The sequence below is a fragment of the Thamnophis sirtalis genome, unplaced genomic scaffold (genome assembly GCF_051295495.1).
Source record: "Thamnophis sirtalis isolate CommonGarterSnake01/CBP01778 unplaced genomic scaffold, rThaSir2_p1.2 scaffold_6, whole genome shotgun sequence".
NCBI classification, from domain to species: domain Eukaryota; kingdom Metazoa; phylum Chordata; class Lepidosauria; order Squamata; family Natricidae; genus Thamnophis; species Thamnophis sirtalis.
This window is the reverse complement of record NW_028261386.1, coordinates 58,526,396-58,545,521: the sequence shown is the minus strand read 5'-3', so window position 1 is coordinate 58,545,521 and position 19,126 is coordinate 58,526,396. Positions and strand designations below refer to the sequence as shown.

The 19,126-nt window shown below is 39.8% G+C and overlaps 1 protein-coding gene across 3 annotated transcripts in view; it reads right to left on the bottom strand.

Annotated features, from left to right (window-relative positions):
• Positions 1 to 18,542, bottom strand: part of AARS2 (alanyl-tRNA synthetase 2, mitochondrial) — a 29,230-nt gene extending 10,688 nt beyond the window's left edge. The window contains exons 1-14 of one of the 3 annotated variants that reach the window (XM_014054120.2): positions 17,546 to 18,542; positions 16,106 to 16,294; positions 15,057 to 15,202; positions 13,346 to 13,540; positions 12,308 to 12,452; positions 10,585 to 10,730; positions 10,116 to 10,224; positions 9,410 to 9,448; positions 7,952 to 8,063; positions 7,478 to 7,605; positions 6,744 to 6,894; positions 4,732 to 4,901; positions 4,220 to 4,333; positions 2,200 to 2,340 (exon numbers count right to left, since the gene is read on the bottom strand). In XM_014054120.2, coding sequence (XP_013909595.2) covers positions 2,200 to 2,340; positions 4,220 to 4,333; positions 4,732 to 4,901; positions 6,744 to 6,894; positions 7,478 to 7,605; positions 7,952 to 8,063; positions 9,410 to 9,448; positions 10,116 to 10,224; positions 10,585 to 10,730; positions 12,308 to 12,452; positions 13,346 to 13,540; positions 15,057 to 15,202; positions 16,106 to 16,294; positions 17,546 to 17,773 — 2,013 coding nt within the window. In that variant the 5' untranslated portion in view covers positions 17,774 to 18,542. The remainder of the gene's footprint in view (positions 1 to 2,199; positions 2,341 to 4,219; positions 4,334 to 4,731; positions 4,902 to 6,743; positions 6,895 to 7,477; positions 7,606 to 7,951; positions 8,064 to 9,409; positions 9,449 to 10,115; positions 10,225 to 10,584; positions 10,731 to 12,307; positions 12,453 to 13,345; positions 13,541 to 15,056; positions 15,203 to 16,105; positions 16,295 to 17,545) is intronic. The other 2 variants (XM_014054119.2, XM_087717922.1) reach the window with 2 other exon arrangements.
• Positions 18,543 to 19,126: the final 584 nt, after the last annotated feature.

Here is a 19,126-nt window from a genome sequence, read left to right as displayed (position 1 = left end):
AACGGTCCTTCTATGTGCGCTGCGAGGGGAATCCAAGCATGGGTTAACTTTGTCCATTAGCCTAGAGACTGAGGAACGTAATTGTTGACCATGCCTCCTCTGACTGCGATAGTTCAGTTTTGTACGAAGGCTCAGCCGATCCAAGAGAAGCAAAGGAATCAGCAGACTAGAAGGGAAGTAGGTAAGTAAATACAATGCGTGCGTGTGAGATTGAGACAGGGCCAGGTGCCCGGACCAGCCGAAGCTGAGGGCGGGTTTGGATTCCCCTCGCAGCACACATAGAAGGACCGTTCAGGTAAGTCAACGGTTGTTCTCCTGTGCGCTGCTTGGGGATTCCAAGCATGGGACATGCCAAAGCAATGAGTTTCAAGGGCGGGACGCAGGCTGGTCAGGGGCCATGGATGATGCTACAAGATCTGGGGTGGATCGGGGCCCCAAATCCCCCTCGTCTGCACCCCTCCCCAATGGTGTGGGAAGATCGGGGGACCAGCCCTGGATTCCCGCTGGAGGAATCAAGGGAACAGGGGAATGGCGCTTGGCCACTAAAGTAGGAGGGGATCTAGCAGTAGGCCCAGGAGCCAAGGCTGATGGTTTGGCCTTCTCTTTGCACTTGGCAGCTTTGTCCAGGGCTGCAGATGGTGCACATGATTTATGTTTAGAGGCCCTAGTGGTGGACCTACCCACCCTGGTGCTGGGCCCAGTGGTCTTAGAGTGCAGAGGGGAAGAGCTGGGAGTTCCATCGCTGCCTCCAGAAACAGAATGATGGGCCATAGTAATGCACGGGGGAGTGGGAGAGATTTGAAAGGCTCAAGCTCACTTCTGAAACCAGGGGAAACATCTGATAAATTGGCGAGCTGTCTCATTACGGTGCTAAATGATGGCAGCGAACCGACTTCTGCAGCACAATGACTCACGCTTTCCTCAATCACAATTGAACGCGCAAGGCAAGCTCCACCCCTTCCTGCTGCTGATTTGGCGCGAAGGCACTAACGGTTCAAATGGCTGGCGCCAGCACCTGCATCAGAACGAAATTCAAAAGTGCATGCAAAAACATGGCCACTGTCTTTCCCTGTCCGGAAAGGGGGGGGGGGGCAGAACGTCAGCGACCGAAATGGCGCGGCTGACTCACCCGGAACCGCACGGCGGTGGCAAGGCTCCCAAAGTGCTGGAAACAGCGACCCACGCCTAACAATTGCGACCGCGGCTGCCGGAGACAAGGTCACGCTGCCTTTCTCAGCGGCAGGCGAAGAGAACGGGAGGTGGTACCAGTGGGTTGCTGAGCCCCGCACCAACACAAGAGTGGCAAATCAACTGTCACCACGGCCACTTATCAGGAAAGAGAGCAGTGAACCAACCCTCTACTGATTAGACCCATTCAGGAGCCCGACGAGTAAGTCTCCAGGCGCACGTTCCTGCAGCCGCTAAAGTCTCAAGGCACCGCGAGTTCTATAAATTGAGGAAAATGAACAACAACAACCTATACTCAAACGTACTAAAAAGAGGATAAAAACCAAGTCAAATGAGCTAATTTTGTCTATTATCCTAGAGGAGAAAAATTTTGCGTCTCTTTAAGGCTGGACTGAGTTAAAAAACTGAACTATCCCAGTCAGAGGAGGCATGGTCAACAATTATGTAACTCAGTCTTTAGGCTAATGGACAAAGTTAACCCATGTTTGGATTCCCCAAGCAGCGCATAGGAGAATGACAAAGTCTAACAGAATTTAAATAGCCACTGGCAGCCATTCAGTGTTGGGGGAAGAAGGAGAATACAGCGAGATGGCCAGCAAACACATTTATTAAATAAAAACACTGTTTCAATACCAGGACTGCTAACAATGATGGAAGTCCAAAGGCTGCCTCACTCCTCATATGCCAGGACAGCGATCCCCAACCCTTTTAGCTTGGTGGACTGGTGTGGAGGGAGATTGTTCCGTGTGAGTGGGAGATGTGTGCATTTATGCAGCTCCATCTACACAAGCAGTGGGCATCACACAAATAGAGCTTTGGGTGCGCGTGCTCATCCACCCGCCACTTGCATGGCCCGGTTCTGAACTGGCTACGCCTGGGGGTTGGGAACCCCTGTGTTAGGGGACAAGATAGTAGGTGTTGAACTAACTTTTGCAGCTCATTTCTAGGTGTGTTCCAAGTTTTCTTATCCTCCCTGCTCTAAATGTGGAGTACTTTGGGGATACCAGGCACCTTGGTGTTGACAAAAAATCGCAGGTGCTCAGCAGTCACACTGGATCCCTGCTGTTCTGTGCAGTCTCCCAAGACTTGACGGAGTGCAAAATTTAACAAGTGGGTAGCTGTGTGGTTCCTCATGGAAGCTAGCCTCTGGGCCTGAAAACAAAAGCAATGCACTGGATAAGGGGTGCTGGTATTGCAAAACATTACAATAAAACTGAACATATTGGCAATGAAAAAGAAAAAAGTTTTTAATGCATAATGAAATCATTTTGAACACTTGACTGTACACACAAAGTTTTGCCGATTCTTAATTTACCTACCAAAACACTAACTATACCAGGGGTGTCAAACTCATGGCCTGTGGGTCGGATGTGTCATGCCCCCGCCCTGTTTAGTGAAGGGGAAAAAAGTCCCGATACGTCATGAGATGCCGTCGTGACGATGCAAGTTTACACCCCTAAATCATACTGTCTAGGAATGTTCTCAGCAGAGGGTTTTCCCTCCAGTTTTGTTATCCAATATCTATTTCCTCTGGAGATACAAATTAAGTGTATGATTATAATTTCGCTGTTTATAACTTCTATAGCCCTTCCTTCACCAATGTTCTTGAATTGACTAGTCAAGAACCTCTGGCCTTACAGATGTTGCTGAGCAAGAAGCCCTAGCAGCTCCAATTAAAGGGCAATGAAGGATGCTGAAACTGATAGTTCAGCAATATCTGAAGACCCCCATACCCAAAGAAACATACTTGTTTGTTAGTTCTTTGAGGTAGGGTGAGGTCAAGAAATAGATACTGGAAGGATTCCGGGAATGCTACTCTATTATAGGACATGACGACAGAATCCTGAAAGCTACACTATTAGTTTGGGTCTGTCTTGTTTGTCCTGTAACAAAAAGAATCAATGCATGATTATTTTTTTAGTTTCTATGCCCTTCACCTCAGGAATGAATTGCCATTTCTCCTCCCTTAACAGGCTCATCCATTCCTTCACCAAGGTTATCTCTGTGTTCTTTTATATTGTTTGTACTAGAACACCAACTTCATAGCTGGTCTTTTTGTCCAAAAGAGACTGTGTATTGTTCGTATATAAATTCACCCAATATCAGAAGGTCACCATACTTGTTTTCTAAGATATTCACTGCAGGATAGTGATTAAACTCTTTGATACTCTAAATAATGCTCCTGATAATTAAACAATTATTAAATAATTTGCTAAGGTCTCTCAAAGAACTGCCTAAGCAGCCAAAATGATGGAATTTGCCTTACTATAACAAAGTTACTCTACTGAATTTTTTTTTATTTGCATATCTTAGCCTTGCTTATTTAAATAGGTCACATATTTGAGAATCATTAGGGAACACACAGGGTTGTGGATTCTGTAAATCTGTATTTGTTAATCTTTGTGAGTTGGTCAAAAGGAATATAGTGTTAGTGTCAACCTGCAAAACGACTTAAGCTGAAGCTATTCTTTCTCATGCTTACTCCTGCTTCGTTTCTTGGTTGCCATTCATGGGAGGAGGGATGGGGAAGCTTAGGAATGTAGTGCCTCAGCTGCTGGTCAAAACATCTACCATCCAGGGTGTGAACCAAGGTCATGTCAACGGACACCTGTCGGAGCTGAGTGGGAACCTCTGGCTGAATTGATTGGCCCATGTGATCTAAAAGATACAGGGTGTATGTGGGGAAATTCTATTCTTTTAATTATTCCTAAGTGCCGGAATCATTCAGTGCTAGCTTCACTTTTCTAACTCTTGATATGATACACTCAATAAAGGGCTTCTTGAACCTGAGCAAACAGAGTCTTGACTGTCTTGAGTTCATTACTTGGAAGAATGACAGTTAAGGCAAAATCAACAATGGTAAAAACTAACATAGAATATCCTATATCTTAATCCGTTGAAATGTTGGTCATGCCCAGCGTGCAATGTGTTTTTCTAACTTCCCACCCAATATAAACTTTTAGTATGGCATATTTATAAAGACCCTGATGACCCAGGTGTTTTATAGGAATTGCCCAGAAAAGATTGTTACCTCATCCACAAAGAGGTGTACTTGGTCCCCAACCTTCAGGCTTTCTGAAACGAAGACTTCATGGATTACATAGCCACCAAATACTTGTACTGTTTCAACAGGGAAAAGTACATCCTCAAAAGTAGGAAAAAGACACAACTGTTAACATAGACACTTCATGATTTTGTGCAGCAGGTTCTTTCATTCTTCTACAGGGCATTTAAGTATTTTAGTCGTTAACAAATGCTATTTATCAATCAACTAAGCTTCTAAATTAACATTGGGAGGAGTACAGATTAAGATCAGTAGAGCTAAACCTTCTGCATTTAATACAAATAAGTAGTGAGTTTTTCTCTTCCCTTTGGTTATATTTGCTACAGTAAAAGACTGAAAGAGAAGCAAGAAGATGTGGATAAGAAATAAACTAGTGTTGTAGTTTGGAGACTGCAACCAAGATGGTTAATACATTTCAAGGAAGCTCGTTCCCAGAGTTATCAGGAAATAATTTCAGCTCTGCCTGGGAAAAAGCTTACCTGCTGTCTGCCACTCGTCATATAGCCTTGATCAGACGCCTGGCCACCCTGCTCAGCGTAGAAGCAAGTCCTGTCTAGCAGGACACCACAGTGTTGTTTTCCTGAAACTTCCTCTTGAAGAGTCTGATCTTTGTACAATGCTAAGACAGTGGCTTGGCATGGCTTGAATACTGCAAAGAGCAAGAAAAAGGTCATAGATTCCATTTCTACAAGGTGGCCTATTCAGTGGAGCCACCTGAACAACAAGACAATCAACCAATCATGTAGCACTGATCTGACTAATGCTCAACTAAATTATTTTAAAGCCAAGTATTTTGGATGCACAGGGAGGTATCCAAGAACACAAACATATTAAAATGATATTGTTATATGGGAGTAGTTACTTCTCTTTGGGCAAACTCTGGAGGACAAGGGGTCTGGCCTGCTGTGATCCATGTGGGTCTTGAAGAGCCAAATACAACTTAGCAACTGAATAACAATAGCATGTTCTCATGAAAGATCTTGCCAGTTTGTGTAATATACTGCTGGAGACTTCACAAAAATTTGCAGCTTCCACCAAATACTTGAAGCTGGGTATGTGAAAAATCTAAGAAGTACGAAGATTAATGGCTGTGGAGATACCACTCACAGTTCCCCACGTAGGTAATAACAAGGATATATTACTGGCTTTAACTGTATTACATGCGTCCATTCAATGCATGTGCTATAATAGATTTTCTTCCTTCAAGTTCAATTCCCCAGCTCCATATCCAGGAGACCTAAACTTTCATTGCTCTACAAAAGAGGACAGCATATAGGAAAACTTGGAGATTAGACAAATTTGGGGATTACTGGATTATTTAGCCTAATTATTCTATTATTTAGATTATTTAGTCTATTCTGGCTGGCAATACTTCTTCAAAGTTTTTACTGTTATGAATTATTTAGTGACATCATGGAACCTGCTGCAAGTTGCTAAAAATAGGCTTCTTTCCTACACTGGAATCCAATTGTCTCATCCCTCCATCAGCTAACTCTCATGGTGACTGGTGAATAAGACCCGATTGAAAATATTTTGGTTCTTAACTAAAAGGCCAAAATGGTTCTTCTCCTCTCTTCCCTCAGAGAATCCTATATGCAAAAAACAACATGGAGGAAGGAGGCTAATATTCTCCATGGTGTCCAAAGGCAACAAGTGGGATTTGGGTATATAGAGCTCACCCTATTAGAGAGGAGGTTCTTCCTAATATGAGGAGTGGACAAAACAGAGCCTTCTGTCTTGGCATCAATTGCCGAAAGCCAGTACCAAAATATACACTATGTGATCCTCTTGTATGAAGTTCACATAGCCTATATCCATTTGGAGGCAACCAGGGACTTCAGAAACCTTGAAAGTTTCTGAAGGCCCTGCCTGTTTTCTGAAGGCTTCTGAAGGCCCTGCCTGCTTCCAAATGGCTTCAAATTGTTGTCAGAGGGAGAGGTGGCTGGGATTCTTTTTTCACTGTGATGCAGATTTCAGATGGAACACACTAGGAAGTCTTAGGGATGCAAATCATCCCCTTTTCCATCCTTAATACCTCACAAAACCAGAAAAAAAATGCTGAAATTAGCCTCAAAAACAATTATTTTTACTCCATGATCTGAGGCAGGTTTTAAGGGTGGAAATAGAACTATTTGTTTAAAGTCTGCTGTTGCCATTCTCCCACTTACACCACGTGGGAGAAAAAAAAAAAAAGCAAACAAAAAGAAAAAAAAGTCACTCTCGTTGTTTTGATGAAATCACCAGAGAACTCTCCCCCTCCTCATTATCCAAGATCTCTATATTTAGCTGAAGCTTGTAAGCATGCAGCATATAAATGTAATAATAAATAAGAAATGGCTGCCTGAGTGTGTTTTTGTAAAACTCACAATTATGCTGCTATTGACTTTTCAAATCAGGTAATGAGCCCAGTTACCCTACTCTAACAAAACATTTCTCTCCTTACTGGAAAATAAAGTAAGTCTGGTCTTCACCAAGGAGGGTTGATCCTTACCATATTCCCCATCTTGTACACGTTTATAGTCATACTTGGGGGAATCATCAGTAATAGGCACATTCCGCTGTTGCAAGTGGGCCAATGAAAGCACATCCAGCTGCTTCTCAGCACTCTGGGTCTGATGTTGCTGATGCAACTTAGCATTGTGCTGCAGAGATGGAGAGGGAGGAAAAAAGACAGAGAGAATAAACGCAACAATGAAACATATCATTTTAATAAAACCTGTTCACAGAATTCTGAATACTGTAGTATTTTAGAAGACTGTTCCAATCTAGGATCAAGTTTAGATTTTTGAGAAACTTTGCTCCCTTTTAAATCAAGTGCTGGGGAGGTGGAATTAAATGGTTACTATGAAATTTCACTCCAATTCAGTTTGCGCCTACACACATTTTAGAGGGGAAAAAAATAAGGCTATTCCATTCAGAAAAAATCAGATCAAAATTAAAACAGATGTCAACAATATACTTAATCTATTATTATGCATTATGATTTTAGCTAACAGAGGGGCATCTTCAGTGAACCTCAAACAACTGGAGTGAACTCCTTGTAGTCTTCCAAATATTGCTAAATTCCCAATAATCTTCACCATCTACCATAGGGGCTGTTGGGAATAGCCATGGGTTGCCTATTCTTGCCTTAGATTTCTCTAAAAGTACCATTTTAAGGCATTGATCAGAGGAAAAAAGGTGATCAATTAGGGTAATTCATAAAAAGATGTATGTGGGCCTTACTTTGATATGCTCCTGAGCCAGACGATCAAAAGTAGCAATGTCTAGCTGTACTCCTTTTTCTTCAAGCATCAATTTAATGAGATCCAGGGGGAACCCCAAATTTCTATAGAGAGACCAAGCTACCTCGCCTGCAGACAAAAATATGAGCAACTTCAGCAACTTTCCTATGTTTAAGCATGTCATCCGATAGTGCAGCATCTGCCAAATTTCTAACTAGAATTTGAAATCGTAAAAAAAAACCCTCAACCACAGGATAACCATGGACTGTGATTACAGAGATAAGACACCAGAAAGTTGTACATTAATTCCCATTAACTAGCCAGAATATCACTCTTTCAAGCAAACATGGTCAAAAGCAAGGGATAGGTCAAAGCCAGGGAGGTGGGCTCTACAAACAAGGCATTTATCACATTACACTACATGTTGTACTTTGGCAGCTAGCAATGGTCGTTTGCGGGGAAATGACATCCTTGCCTGGGAAGACTTTGGAATGATTCAATTTCTGGAGAGTTCGGTTTATAACTCGACGTCCTTGCAAGAGAGAAGAGAAAAATGCTGCCTCGTTTTCATTGATGATATTCATAATCTGCAGAGAGATAAAGAAGAGGCACAAAAAATAAATAAACCTATCGCTTAGAAAGCAAATTTATTACAAGTGTTGAATAAAAGATAAAGAGGCAAATTTAAAATTTGAATAGCCAAGCTCTTCCAAGGTATCTTGCTCACTAAGACGACGTAGTACAAGCATGATACATGCTCCTCACTTTTGTAGAATTCTACTCTCCCTGCAATCCTATGATCCAAAAGGGAAGAGTAAGAAATAGATAGAAGAAAAAAGGCATCTGCTCTAGAAAATAAAATCCAGATTGCACACCCAGTTGACATTGGTCTAGGTTTTTAGATGCAGCTAGTCCACAAAAGACCATCATCAACCATAATTAACTATGGCAACATAGGTATGCCATGGGAACCTTTTTGGAACTGAGGCCACAAAGTAGGATGCAATTCTTACTTGAAGACAGAATAGACATCATTATCAATATACGTGCCCATTTTTCTTTGCACTTATGTTCTTAGTGTCACATTTGGTGAAATATTTTTGACATAGTAGTTTTAGGGATAGGCTGAACCCCTACGCCCAACTTTCAATCTGACATAACACATAATTCTCAATCTGTTAGCTGCAACAACATCCTTTTAACAAGGGATGTTATTTGCATTCAAAAGGATAATTTTGTAAAGTTTAGACATATTTTTCTTCTGCCTTTTTTATGAACAAACTTTGTGCAATCAAAGTTATATATCAAAAAATGTTTTTGTTTTTATTTATACATTTTTCTTTAATATGCATAGATGCTTAGTAAGCAGTGTAAGAAAAATATATAAAGTTACATATCAAATATTTTAATGTTTTTTAAATGCAGGTTTCTTCTCAGGAAAGGTTTTAGAAAATTAACTGGAACTTTGTTTCTTCAGATAGTATACAGTACATGTCAGTTATTGCTTGGACTATTCACTGGGTTAAAAAAGTACTGGAAAAGAAGAATACATCTTTCAAAGCAAAAACAGAGACAGCACATTTTGCCTCAGATCTGGCTCTAGATGGGCCGCTGGCTTATAACTTAATTCACGTCAGAAGGAAAAGTCTCCTGCTTGCATTTGCTCATGTGTGGCACAGAGCTCAACTGTTGGATTGACCTTTAAAGTGCATGCTGTATTAGCTTAATTGCTCAGGAGACAGCAGTGAAGCCCAATCTCACCTCCATTCTTCCACTATTCAAAATAAGATGGGGAAAAATGCATCAAAAACTGGAAGCTGGTATAGTATGCTCATTAAGAAGGAATGTTAAGGAAATAATTCCACTATTTCAAGCAATGTGTAATAATTTAGAGATCAACACAACTTTGGGTGCAGCAGCAGTAGCTGCTTACCTTCTCTGGATCCCTCTTTAGTTCTGGATAAGCATCTCCCTGCAAAGGAAACATCAACTCATTACAAATCATTACTAGTGCAACTCTTACTTCTCCCCATCCCTAATATACATTATATGAAATTCTTTGCTTCTGAAATTAGGAATTTTGTTTTGTTAGTCTCATGTCAGGAATTATATAATTTAGATCTCCCCCGTCCCCAATTATACGCAAAAAATCAAATCTCTGAATAGGATAAACATGAGTGATAAAGAATACTAAAGTATTGTGTTGACTTAACACAAATATCCCAAAAGGCCTTTCAGGCCCTTCATATTATTGGACGGAAACACTTCCATAAGAGCTGCCTTTCAATCAAGAAACATGGAATTCTGCAAACGTAGCTCTTTCCTGATTCCAAATCCTTGGATAATCCTGTTACTTCTGCACATTTTCTAGTTAGCAGAAGTGGTGTAATATATCTCACTGGAATAGTAGAACTGCTGGATCACATACTATTTCTTCTAATATTGAAATTCATGTATAGGACAATTAGATAGTTTTAACACCTGCATTAAAAAAAATCTGCTCTTTGACTGTTATATCTCCCATATTTCTAGCAACTAAGGGATTCCTCATCTGATGACACAGGGTAGCACCATCTTGTAAGGCAATCAATACAGCGTTAGAAAAGTGTCTTGACCTAAGAAATCAAATTCTAAGTTACCAGAATTTCTACCACGACAGGAACCAAACTCGCCAAGAACCCAGGTGGAGCATGGAGAACCTCAGAAGAAAACCGTACAGCCCTGCGCAAAATCTGACGTAGAACAAGCCTGTAGGGAACAAATGTTTCAAAATGAAATTAACATTTTGAGTGAGTAGGCAATTTTACTTTTTCAGAAAAACATCTGAATACTTGCTTAAAATTCCCACCAAGATTCTCTTAGTATTTATCTTGTTGGTTTTACAGCAATGTCCTTGGTATGCTCCATATATTTTATGCATGCATTTCATATGTGCTGCAGTCACTCTTTCCTCCACTAATCTTTTGAAATCATTCAAAATTATAGTTTCCATTTGTCCCACCTGCTTCCTCTTTCTGTGTAACTTTCTGTCTGACAACATCAACCCGAATATTCTCTAATCACTCACTCCCAGCTGTTCTTCCCCTCATTATTGGACTTTTTCCTTACTCGGCACCAGCCATGCCTGGGAAAATCCCATCCGCAATGCACAAAGACAGGGCACGCACGTGATCTGCCACCACTCTGTATGCCATGTTCACTCCCCCTGGGTCAATGTCGCCAACCAAGCCTTGGTAACCAGGTCCACCACAACCCTGAAAGGTAATAGAAGACACTGAAAAAGTCACACAAGAACATGCACGTTCTATTTAATTACTCTAAGTTTCATCACTTTTCTTATTTTTTTCTCCTTAAAAGTTTAAACGGATTGGCCTTTAAATGTTTATGGGATTTTTTTAAAAAAAAGGGCAGACCAAAAATATTTCACCAAACTAACATGGGCCTATTCCACCATCCTCATACAACACACAAAACATATTTAGGAAGTCTAATGCATTTGTAAGTTCATTCAACTGCCTCTGTGTCTTTTAACATTTTATCACCTATCTTCTGAAAAGATCCTGAGAAAACATTTGCCTATTTTAATAGTTTACAGAGGGGTGTTATGTTTGAACTTCTTCTGAACCAACTTTGAAACACTGCACACACAGCAACAATGCCTAAGTTTCTTGGGGTTTAATGTTGCAGTTTTAGGCCTTACTAAATTGAGTGGCACTTCTGTGTAGACATGTAAATGACTACTGCAGAAAAGTAGAACTGAGAGATAAGAGGGGGATATTCCCAAATATAATAAGACCCATATCAGAATTTTTTTTTTAATAGTCCTTGAAAGCTGCACTTTTCCACTCAGAAAATTCTAATGCTATCAGAGCTGGTCTCTTAGTTTGAACAGTCAGCAAACTATTTAAATCATTCTTCTGGCTCTTTTAAGACTTCTGCCAGAAAAGGAGATGCAGCAATTTTTGTTCTCTTGAGAAATAAGTATTCTAGCATATCCACAATATTCATATTGGTGAGCCTCACGATTTTGTTGAATTCTAAATCCATAAACACTGCCCAGTGATCACAGACATCTAAAATCTAGTGGACCCGAGATTCCTGTTCTTACTCCAAGAAGACAGAGTTGTATCAGGGTGATTCTGTCACATCCGTCTGTCTCTCACTTGAAGATTATGACAGCAGTTGGGAACAGAATGGCTGTTGCTAAACAATATGATTGTAAAGGACAATTGCATTGCTTAGTGACGGCAGTCCCAGTTACTTTGTTAACTGAATCCTAGGATTGTTATGTGAGAAAGCTTCCAACTGGTTTCTCACAATCAAAGCCAGTGAGGAAATTGGTAGGGAGTTTTAAGTCCAGGGTGATAGGCAGGAAAGTGGCTGCTGCCAGTGGGGGAGGGAACAAGGGAGTATGTGAGAGTATAGAGGAGGGTTGGGGAAGATACATGAGAGGGTTGAGGATGGAACATAAGGGGGTGCACAAGAGATGTGGTAGGGATGTGCAAAAAGCACAGTGTGCTTTTTGCACACCCCTGCGCAAGGAAGGGTGTGTGCAAGGAGCGCAAGGAGCACAACATGGCTCAGAAAGTGTGCAAGAGGCATAGCACAGGTCCAGACAGGAGCACAACTGTGCATGATAGGCATGATCTGGGTTGGGAAGAGGGTGTGAGGTGGAGTAGCAAGGTCCATGAAGATGCTCTTTAGATACATTTCAAATCAATGTAAGTCAATGCAATCATAGCCCTTCTTAGTTCTTAACTGGAGCCTACTAGATTGATTGTGCATACAAAACTTCAAAGTCTCATTAGAACTACACCAAGATGATCATCACCTTATGGATAGCATCCAGGATTGGGGTGAAGAGGTCAGTGTCATAATTGGAGCGTTTGTTCTGAAGAACTGTCATCAATCTTTCTAAGCCCATTCCAGTGTCCACATGATGCTGAGGCAGATGGCGTAAGCTCCCATTGGCCTCTCTAGAATTGTATCAGTTAACCAACCAAGGAAAAATGGTAAACATTAATTAGAGGCCAATACTTGTTTTGCTGAAGGGAGGGGAATGGCAATGCTGCAAGTGATTGAACTGTAATTGGAGAAAGGCATCAGGAAAACTGATGAGGACAGAGTAGATGGCCAAGATTAGTGGGAGATTATGCAAAATTATCATAGATTAGGACAACCCTTTACTATCATTCTATAGAAATAATCTGTTAGGTGAGCAAAGACAAAGACAATAGCATGAGTAAATGAGTAAGGACATAATTTCTTATGTCCTTATGCTACCCTTTTCTCTCTTAATTTATTTTGCTTTCTGATACCTTCTTCTCTCTCATCCAAGATGCAGATTGCAGGAAAGAGGCAGATTACTCTTGCTAGAGATCTGGGTTGATCTACCATTGAAGGCTTTTGAAACTAGGACACAAGCTGTGACGGGGCTTTGGGCTGAAGGTTGCTAGCTCTGACAGTATCAAAATATTAATGCCCAAAGTTCACTCATCAGGGGCAGTACACAGAGCGGTAGGGTAAAAAAGAAAAAAAGGCTTTTAAAATTATTTTGTAGATGATGGAGATAATGGCAAAATGGATACTTGCAGAGATCTTGTCAATCCACATAAAATCAGTGCAGTCCTTCAGCTGATAAATTACAATACAATTGGAGGAGATGACAGGGAGAAGAGGAAATACATATGTAATGTAATTATTTGGACTGATAAAACAGTACTGATTGGTGTATAATCTGTGAATATTTATTTAAAAAATTATACAGCTGCCCAAATTAACCAAATCTATATATCCAAGCAAAATTTTGCTAAGAAGTCAAGCTATGGCATTTATATAAAACTCTTTTAATAGTAACACAATAATGTACCTGTTGTACTGTATGAAAACAAGGTTCCAGATTTCCACCACATCAGGACTGCCCTGATTCACGAGTGCTGCTGCATTTCTTCCACCACCTATATGATCATAATGGATTTCTGTGCAGGGCCCACAGGGACCAGTGTCACCCATCTCCCAGAAGTTATCTTTCAGGTGAAAAGGAAGAACATGGCTAGGGGGTATACTGAAAAACAAACAAAGAACAACAATAAAAAAAGAACAAGCAAACAAGCAGAGCAGCTGGTGAATGGAAGCAGTAAATTCCTATTTTCCTTCTTTTCTCCAAATGCCTGGATCTATGAACTTCATGGGCTGGAACTCAGCAATCTCAAAATGGGAAATCTTTGTTTCCAACCTGCCTCTTTGCTGTGGGTAGGTGAACTCTACTGGTAACTTAGGCATGGTTCATTCATTCTGCTAAATCACACATCATCTTTACAAATCAGAGGCTGGTTTCCCAACACATGTTAAGCCAAATAAACCATTGTATGGCACAATATGATACATACAATCCATTCCTCCTTCACGTTACAATCATGGCCTCTACTGATGAATGCTACTGAACAAGATAAATAATATTATGGTATTCAGTTCATGCTTGCTGCACGCAGTGGCTTTGGTCTTCTTGGCATGACTAAAGATCAGGATTATGCAATGCTTGAGCAAATTGGGGGTACAAATTAGGTAAAACCATGTGAGACATAAAACAAGGCTATAAACTATTTCAGGTAATGCACTGACCAATGCCTCTTTCCTAGCCCATTGTCCAGTTACCATATTATAACTGCTGCTACCATTATTTCCATACTGCAGTAGGTTTACAAACATGCCTCAGTCTTTTCACTCTATTATTCTAAAGAATTCCTAGGAATTATTTACTCAAAAATGAAGGTTCTGGTGAATACTTTAAAACTGCTTCCAGATGGAACATTAATAGAAGATTCATAGAGTAGGTTAAAACCTTGAAATATTGGATATCTGCTTTCAATCTTCTACCTGCAGAACTAACGAAATATGAGAAATGAATACAAATCCCATAGTACATTTTTTCAATTATTATGTATGTAATCTCTAATGCTCATTACTTTGTCCCAGCAGTGATCAAACCTTTTAAGGCCAAAGTTTTGAGCCAGTTGTTAGATAGTACCCAGTTGCATTTATACAAATACAAATTTAACCTAGAAGCTATGAGAACAAAATTGTTGAAATCCTTATTCCTCATCAAGATACAATTCCCCAATATTTGTATAGTGTGCATGCTTCACATAAAAGACTCTTCACAATGATGCAAACTGATATTATCCATTAAAATGACAATGACTATATATTCCATGCCCACCCCCATATGAATGCCATACATGCTTACATGCTTATTCACAAACTGAATATTATTTGTGTTGCTTCAGTGTCAACTGCATACTCACTGGAGTACAGAATTAATAGCATTCATCAGGTCATGCTTTAGCTGCTTGCGCTATTAATGATCCATCTGTTAATTCTTCTAAGACATTGGCAAAAAATCTATCATGGAAATAGCTTTTAAAAGTCATCTAGTTCCCACTTAATATAAATTATTGTTTAGGTTATTTATATGACTTCTATCATTTGAAGGTATATGTTGTTTGCTTTTGGACCATGATAAAAAAATGCAAAGTTTCTAAAATTTATTTACATTCATTTTTTTAAAAAAAATTACTTACCCAAGTGTAAGCCATATATCCCTACACTCTTCATCAGGACTTAGACCAAGTGAGGCATCACCTCCAAAATAAGTGACATAAAGCTGATCCTTTGGAATTTCATAGACTTGTGTCAGGAGTTCCCATGCCATCTTACATGCTTCCTCCTAAAATAAAAAAAGTATGGAAGCAATGAAAAACGAAAAATAATAGTTAAGTGTTTGGGTAAGAAAACAACTCCAGATGCTCCATAGGGAACAGATTATAAAGTGTGATATTAACTGCATGTAGCACAAATCAAGGCCAACCTGGTGAGCAAATAAAATGAAAATATGGGACCAAAGTGATTTGGTGTGATATTTTCCAAATCTCTTGCAACTGGATAACCTCAGATAGATTACTCTCTTCTCTAAGCTATTGGGCAGAATACTCTAAATTATTTGAAGATACAACATAGACAGATAAACAATTAGTGTCATTAATGGCAAACTAGAATTCTATAAGGTCCTTTTGGCTGTTTATTTCTATAAATTATGTTTTGCCAGACTACTGTCCTCCGGATGTGGTGGATTACAACCTTCAGCATGTGTCATCAGCGAAGCCATGCTATCTAAAAATGATGGATGCTACACTCCAACACACTGTAATCCACAGACTGAACACAACTGATTTAAAGTATTTAGATCAGAAGTGGGAGCACAGAAGTCTCATCAAGTCAATATGAGTGCAAACAGCAAAACCTGTTCACTTTGGAATTAGATGGTTTCCTTGACTTGACTTATGCCTCATGTTTGTGTAAAGTGTCATATTTGCGTAAAGTGCACAAATCAGAATAGCATGATCAACTCTTTCTCAAAAAATATTATTTCCATATGCAGAAAATCCTTTGCACTGAGAAGCCATAGAGATTACAACAATTATTTTACTATTCCAATTTATGGCGCAGTTTAGAAACAAATATGTCACAAAGAAAAAAAGATAACTCTGGATCATGCTTAGGTCTCATTTAGTTACAAATTAAATTAATTGCAAATAGGCCATTTTTTAAAGCAAGTGTAACAATGCCTTACTTTGAAATAATCACCAAAGGACCAGTTCCCGAGCATTTCAAAGAAAGTATGATGATAAACATCTCGACCCACATCCTCCAAATCATTGTGCTTTCCACCTGCCCGCACACACTTCTGGGTGTTCACAATTCGGCGGTAACGTTTAAGCTCACTTCGAGGATCTGCTGTGCCCAGGAAGATTGGTTTGAACTGGAAATTAAAAGATAAATTAGAAAGGAAACTTCACAAGTTATTTGGCTCACACTAAGAGAAGGATTGCTCTAGTGGGAAGGCACATTCTCTTATCACCCAACTAGTACTAACCATGATTAAGGGGATCATCTAGCAAACATTTCCCAATAAGTAAGCAAACCCAGCGAGCCACATTTTAATAGTTTTACTATTCCAGATACTCTTTCTTTTGTGGAATCTGTGACTTCCTGGAATCATGTTGTTATAATTTAAACAATGTTTGCAATGATCAAATAAGAAACAGTCACCATGCATAGGATGTAAGAAGGTCACTCTTTTCCCAATCCCTTTCTTTCAAAATGATAATGTTCCTCCAACCCCATGAATGCAGAAAAATAAATTGAAAGATGCTGCTATGTGTTTATTCTCTACATTTTTTAGAGCAGCAATGGCTCCTTACTTATAAATCCATCATTAGTTCAGATTTGGATATACACTGGGCCATTGGGTAAATTTCTCAACCGTATTTCAGCTTATAGTATATGTCTGAATGACACTGCAAGTCAAAGTGCAACATAACATGTCATGCAAATATGTATTGTCAGTCTCACATATGCACACAGTGTGCTCAGAATATCTGAGAGCAGGGCATTATTTTAGTTTAACACTGATCTAATCAAATGGTGACTTGAAGCAACAACTCTCTGAATCCAGTCCATTAACCTAGCTACCCATCATGCTGGTTCCAGTGATGCTCTTGAAAAGCAAATTTATATTAAATAATGTTAGATAATATGAATCACAATATCATGCATACTGGTATATGAAGCTTACTTTATTTTTATCTAAAAACATTTTAAATCAAGTTCTCAAGAGAAAAGGTGCTAGAGAAGAACACAGAAGTTCTTTTTGAAATATCCCAACTGCAGCCCTCAGTTGCATTAGGATGCTTCTTATTCCCACTGCATATTTCCTTCAGCTGAACATTTTTTCTCCTTTTTACATTTCCAGAGAAAACATTATAGAAGTCTAAAATGTTGTAAAATGCAGTGCAGCTTTATGAGCAAATACGCATTTTTTTCTTTTCTTTTTTTTAGCAGCGAGAGATTTAAAACGACGGCACCGTAGCAGCGGCATTTACACCAAGAAAAAAAGAAAAGAAATTCCTGAAAAAAGGGAAGGAGATAGCATCCGATCAGAGCCGTCAAGGGCAACAGCGGAACCCTTCTGCGAAGCCTGTTGGTTCCGCGCCCTGTTTTGGGAACGTACCTGGTTCATTCCCGCGTTCACGAACAGCAGCCCGGGATCGTTTCGCGGCCTCACAGAAGCCGAGGGAACGACTTGATGCCCGTGCCGCTCCTGGAAGAACTGGAGGAACATCTGGCGTACGTGCGCGGAGGACAAGGAGGCGGCCGAGCGAGCTTGGAAAGCGCTCCGATGCCAGTTGCAGGGCATCTGGAGAAATCGTCTCACGCAGCCCGGGATTCCCGCCGCCATCTTAACTGTGGGCGGAATTGTGGGAATCGGAGGAGGGGGGCAAAACTTGCGAAGTGACACCGCCGCTCTGTGTCATGAATGCATGAGAGCTCCAGCTCCGTGTCGAGAGCTGAGTATGTGGAATTGCTGTCTCAATTTTTGAAATTGCAGTGATCTCTTTGTTAAGTAGGGTTCCTGCATTGCCGCCCTTGAGGAGGTGCAGAGAAAGTCCACATCCAGCCTTTTATTGTTGCAATGATTTTAGTTTATAGTTTGCATTGTGTTCATGTTGGTGGATTTGGATGTTTAGGGCCGGTAAGTACATTGAGGTTACACCAAAGGGAAGAGCGATGGCAAGAAATTAGGAGTCATAATATAAATTTACCTCACATTTAATATGCCTCATATAAAAAGGATGTAATAATAGCTATGCTTAATAGATATTTAACAATAATAATAATGTGTATAAATGTATCTTAGATTGAGGATATTAATAACGGAAAAAACATGGAATTGAACATTATTAGAGAATGACTATTAATGCTAAAATAATAGAATGATTTAGAATAGGATGCAAAAAATTCTTTATTGGATATATTGAAGATGATATAATGAATCATAACACAAATGGATACATATTTAGAATACCTTGTTTAAAATGGTGAAACAATAGTGATAATCAAACTAATGAAGTACAATAATAATGTTTGCAAAGATATTTGATTGACAATATGTGATTTTTGATAAAGCTCAAGTGATGACTATGGAAAGGACACAGAAAGATCTTATAACCAATCAACACACTGTATATAGTTGAAGAGGTTTTTATGTTACACGTTTTGTGTGTTTATGTTTGTTTGAAAATAAAAATTTTATTAAAAAAAATTAGGAGTCCCTGTTTTCAAGGGATTATAAGCATATTCAAACAGATCTCTTCAATGCAAGGTTGTGACTCCTTTTGTTACCTGTCAATAGGTATGAGAAAATGGGCTGGAGGGGGTGGTGGTTCTCAGGGCACGCACTGCCATAAACATGGTGTAGCTCTTGAGTTCAACACACATTGTTTAATAGAAGGGGCTCAGCACACACCCTCTCTGCTAGATCTTGGCAGTGGGAGGAGGAAGGAGGTGGTCAGCAAAAATAGTGGAAGAGCAGCTGTTCGGAATCCTGCAAATACATTGTGATGGGTGCACTGTAGTAGTGATCAAAAAACATGCAGAAACAAAAGCTTCCTGCAGAGTTGCATCAGTTCCCATCCACAAAGTTTAGGAAGGTTGTATGGAACATGCCCCCCACCCATTTCTGCTTTTTTTTTTTAAAGTCCTTTGCTTTGGCTAAAAAATGAAAGCACTCTTGATTCTTTTTGAAATGAAG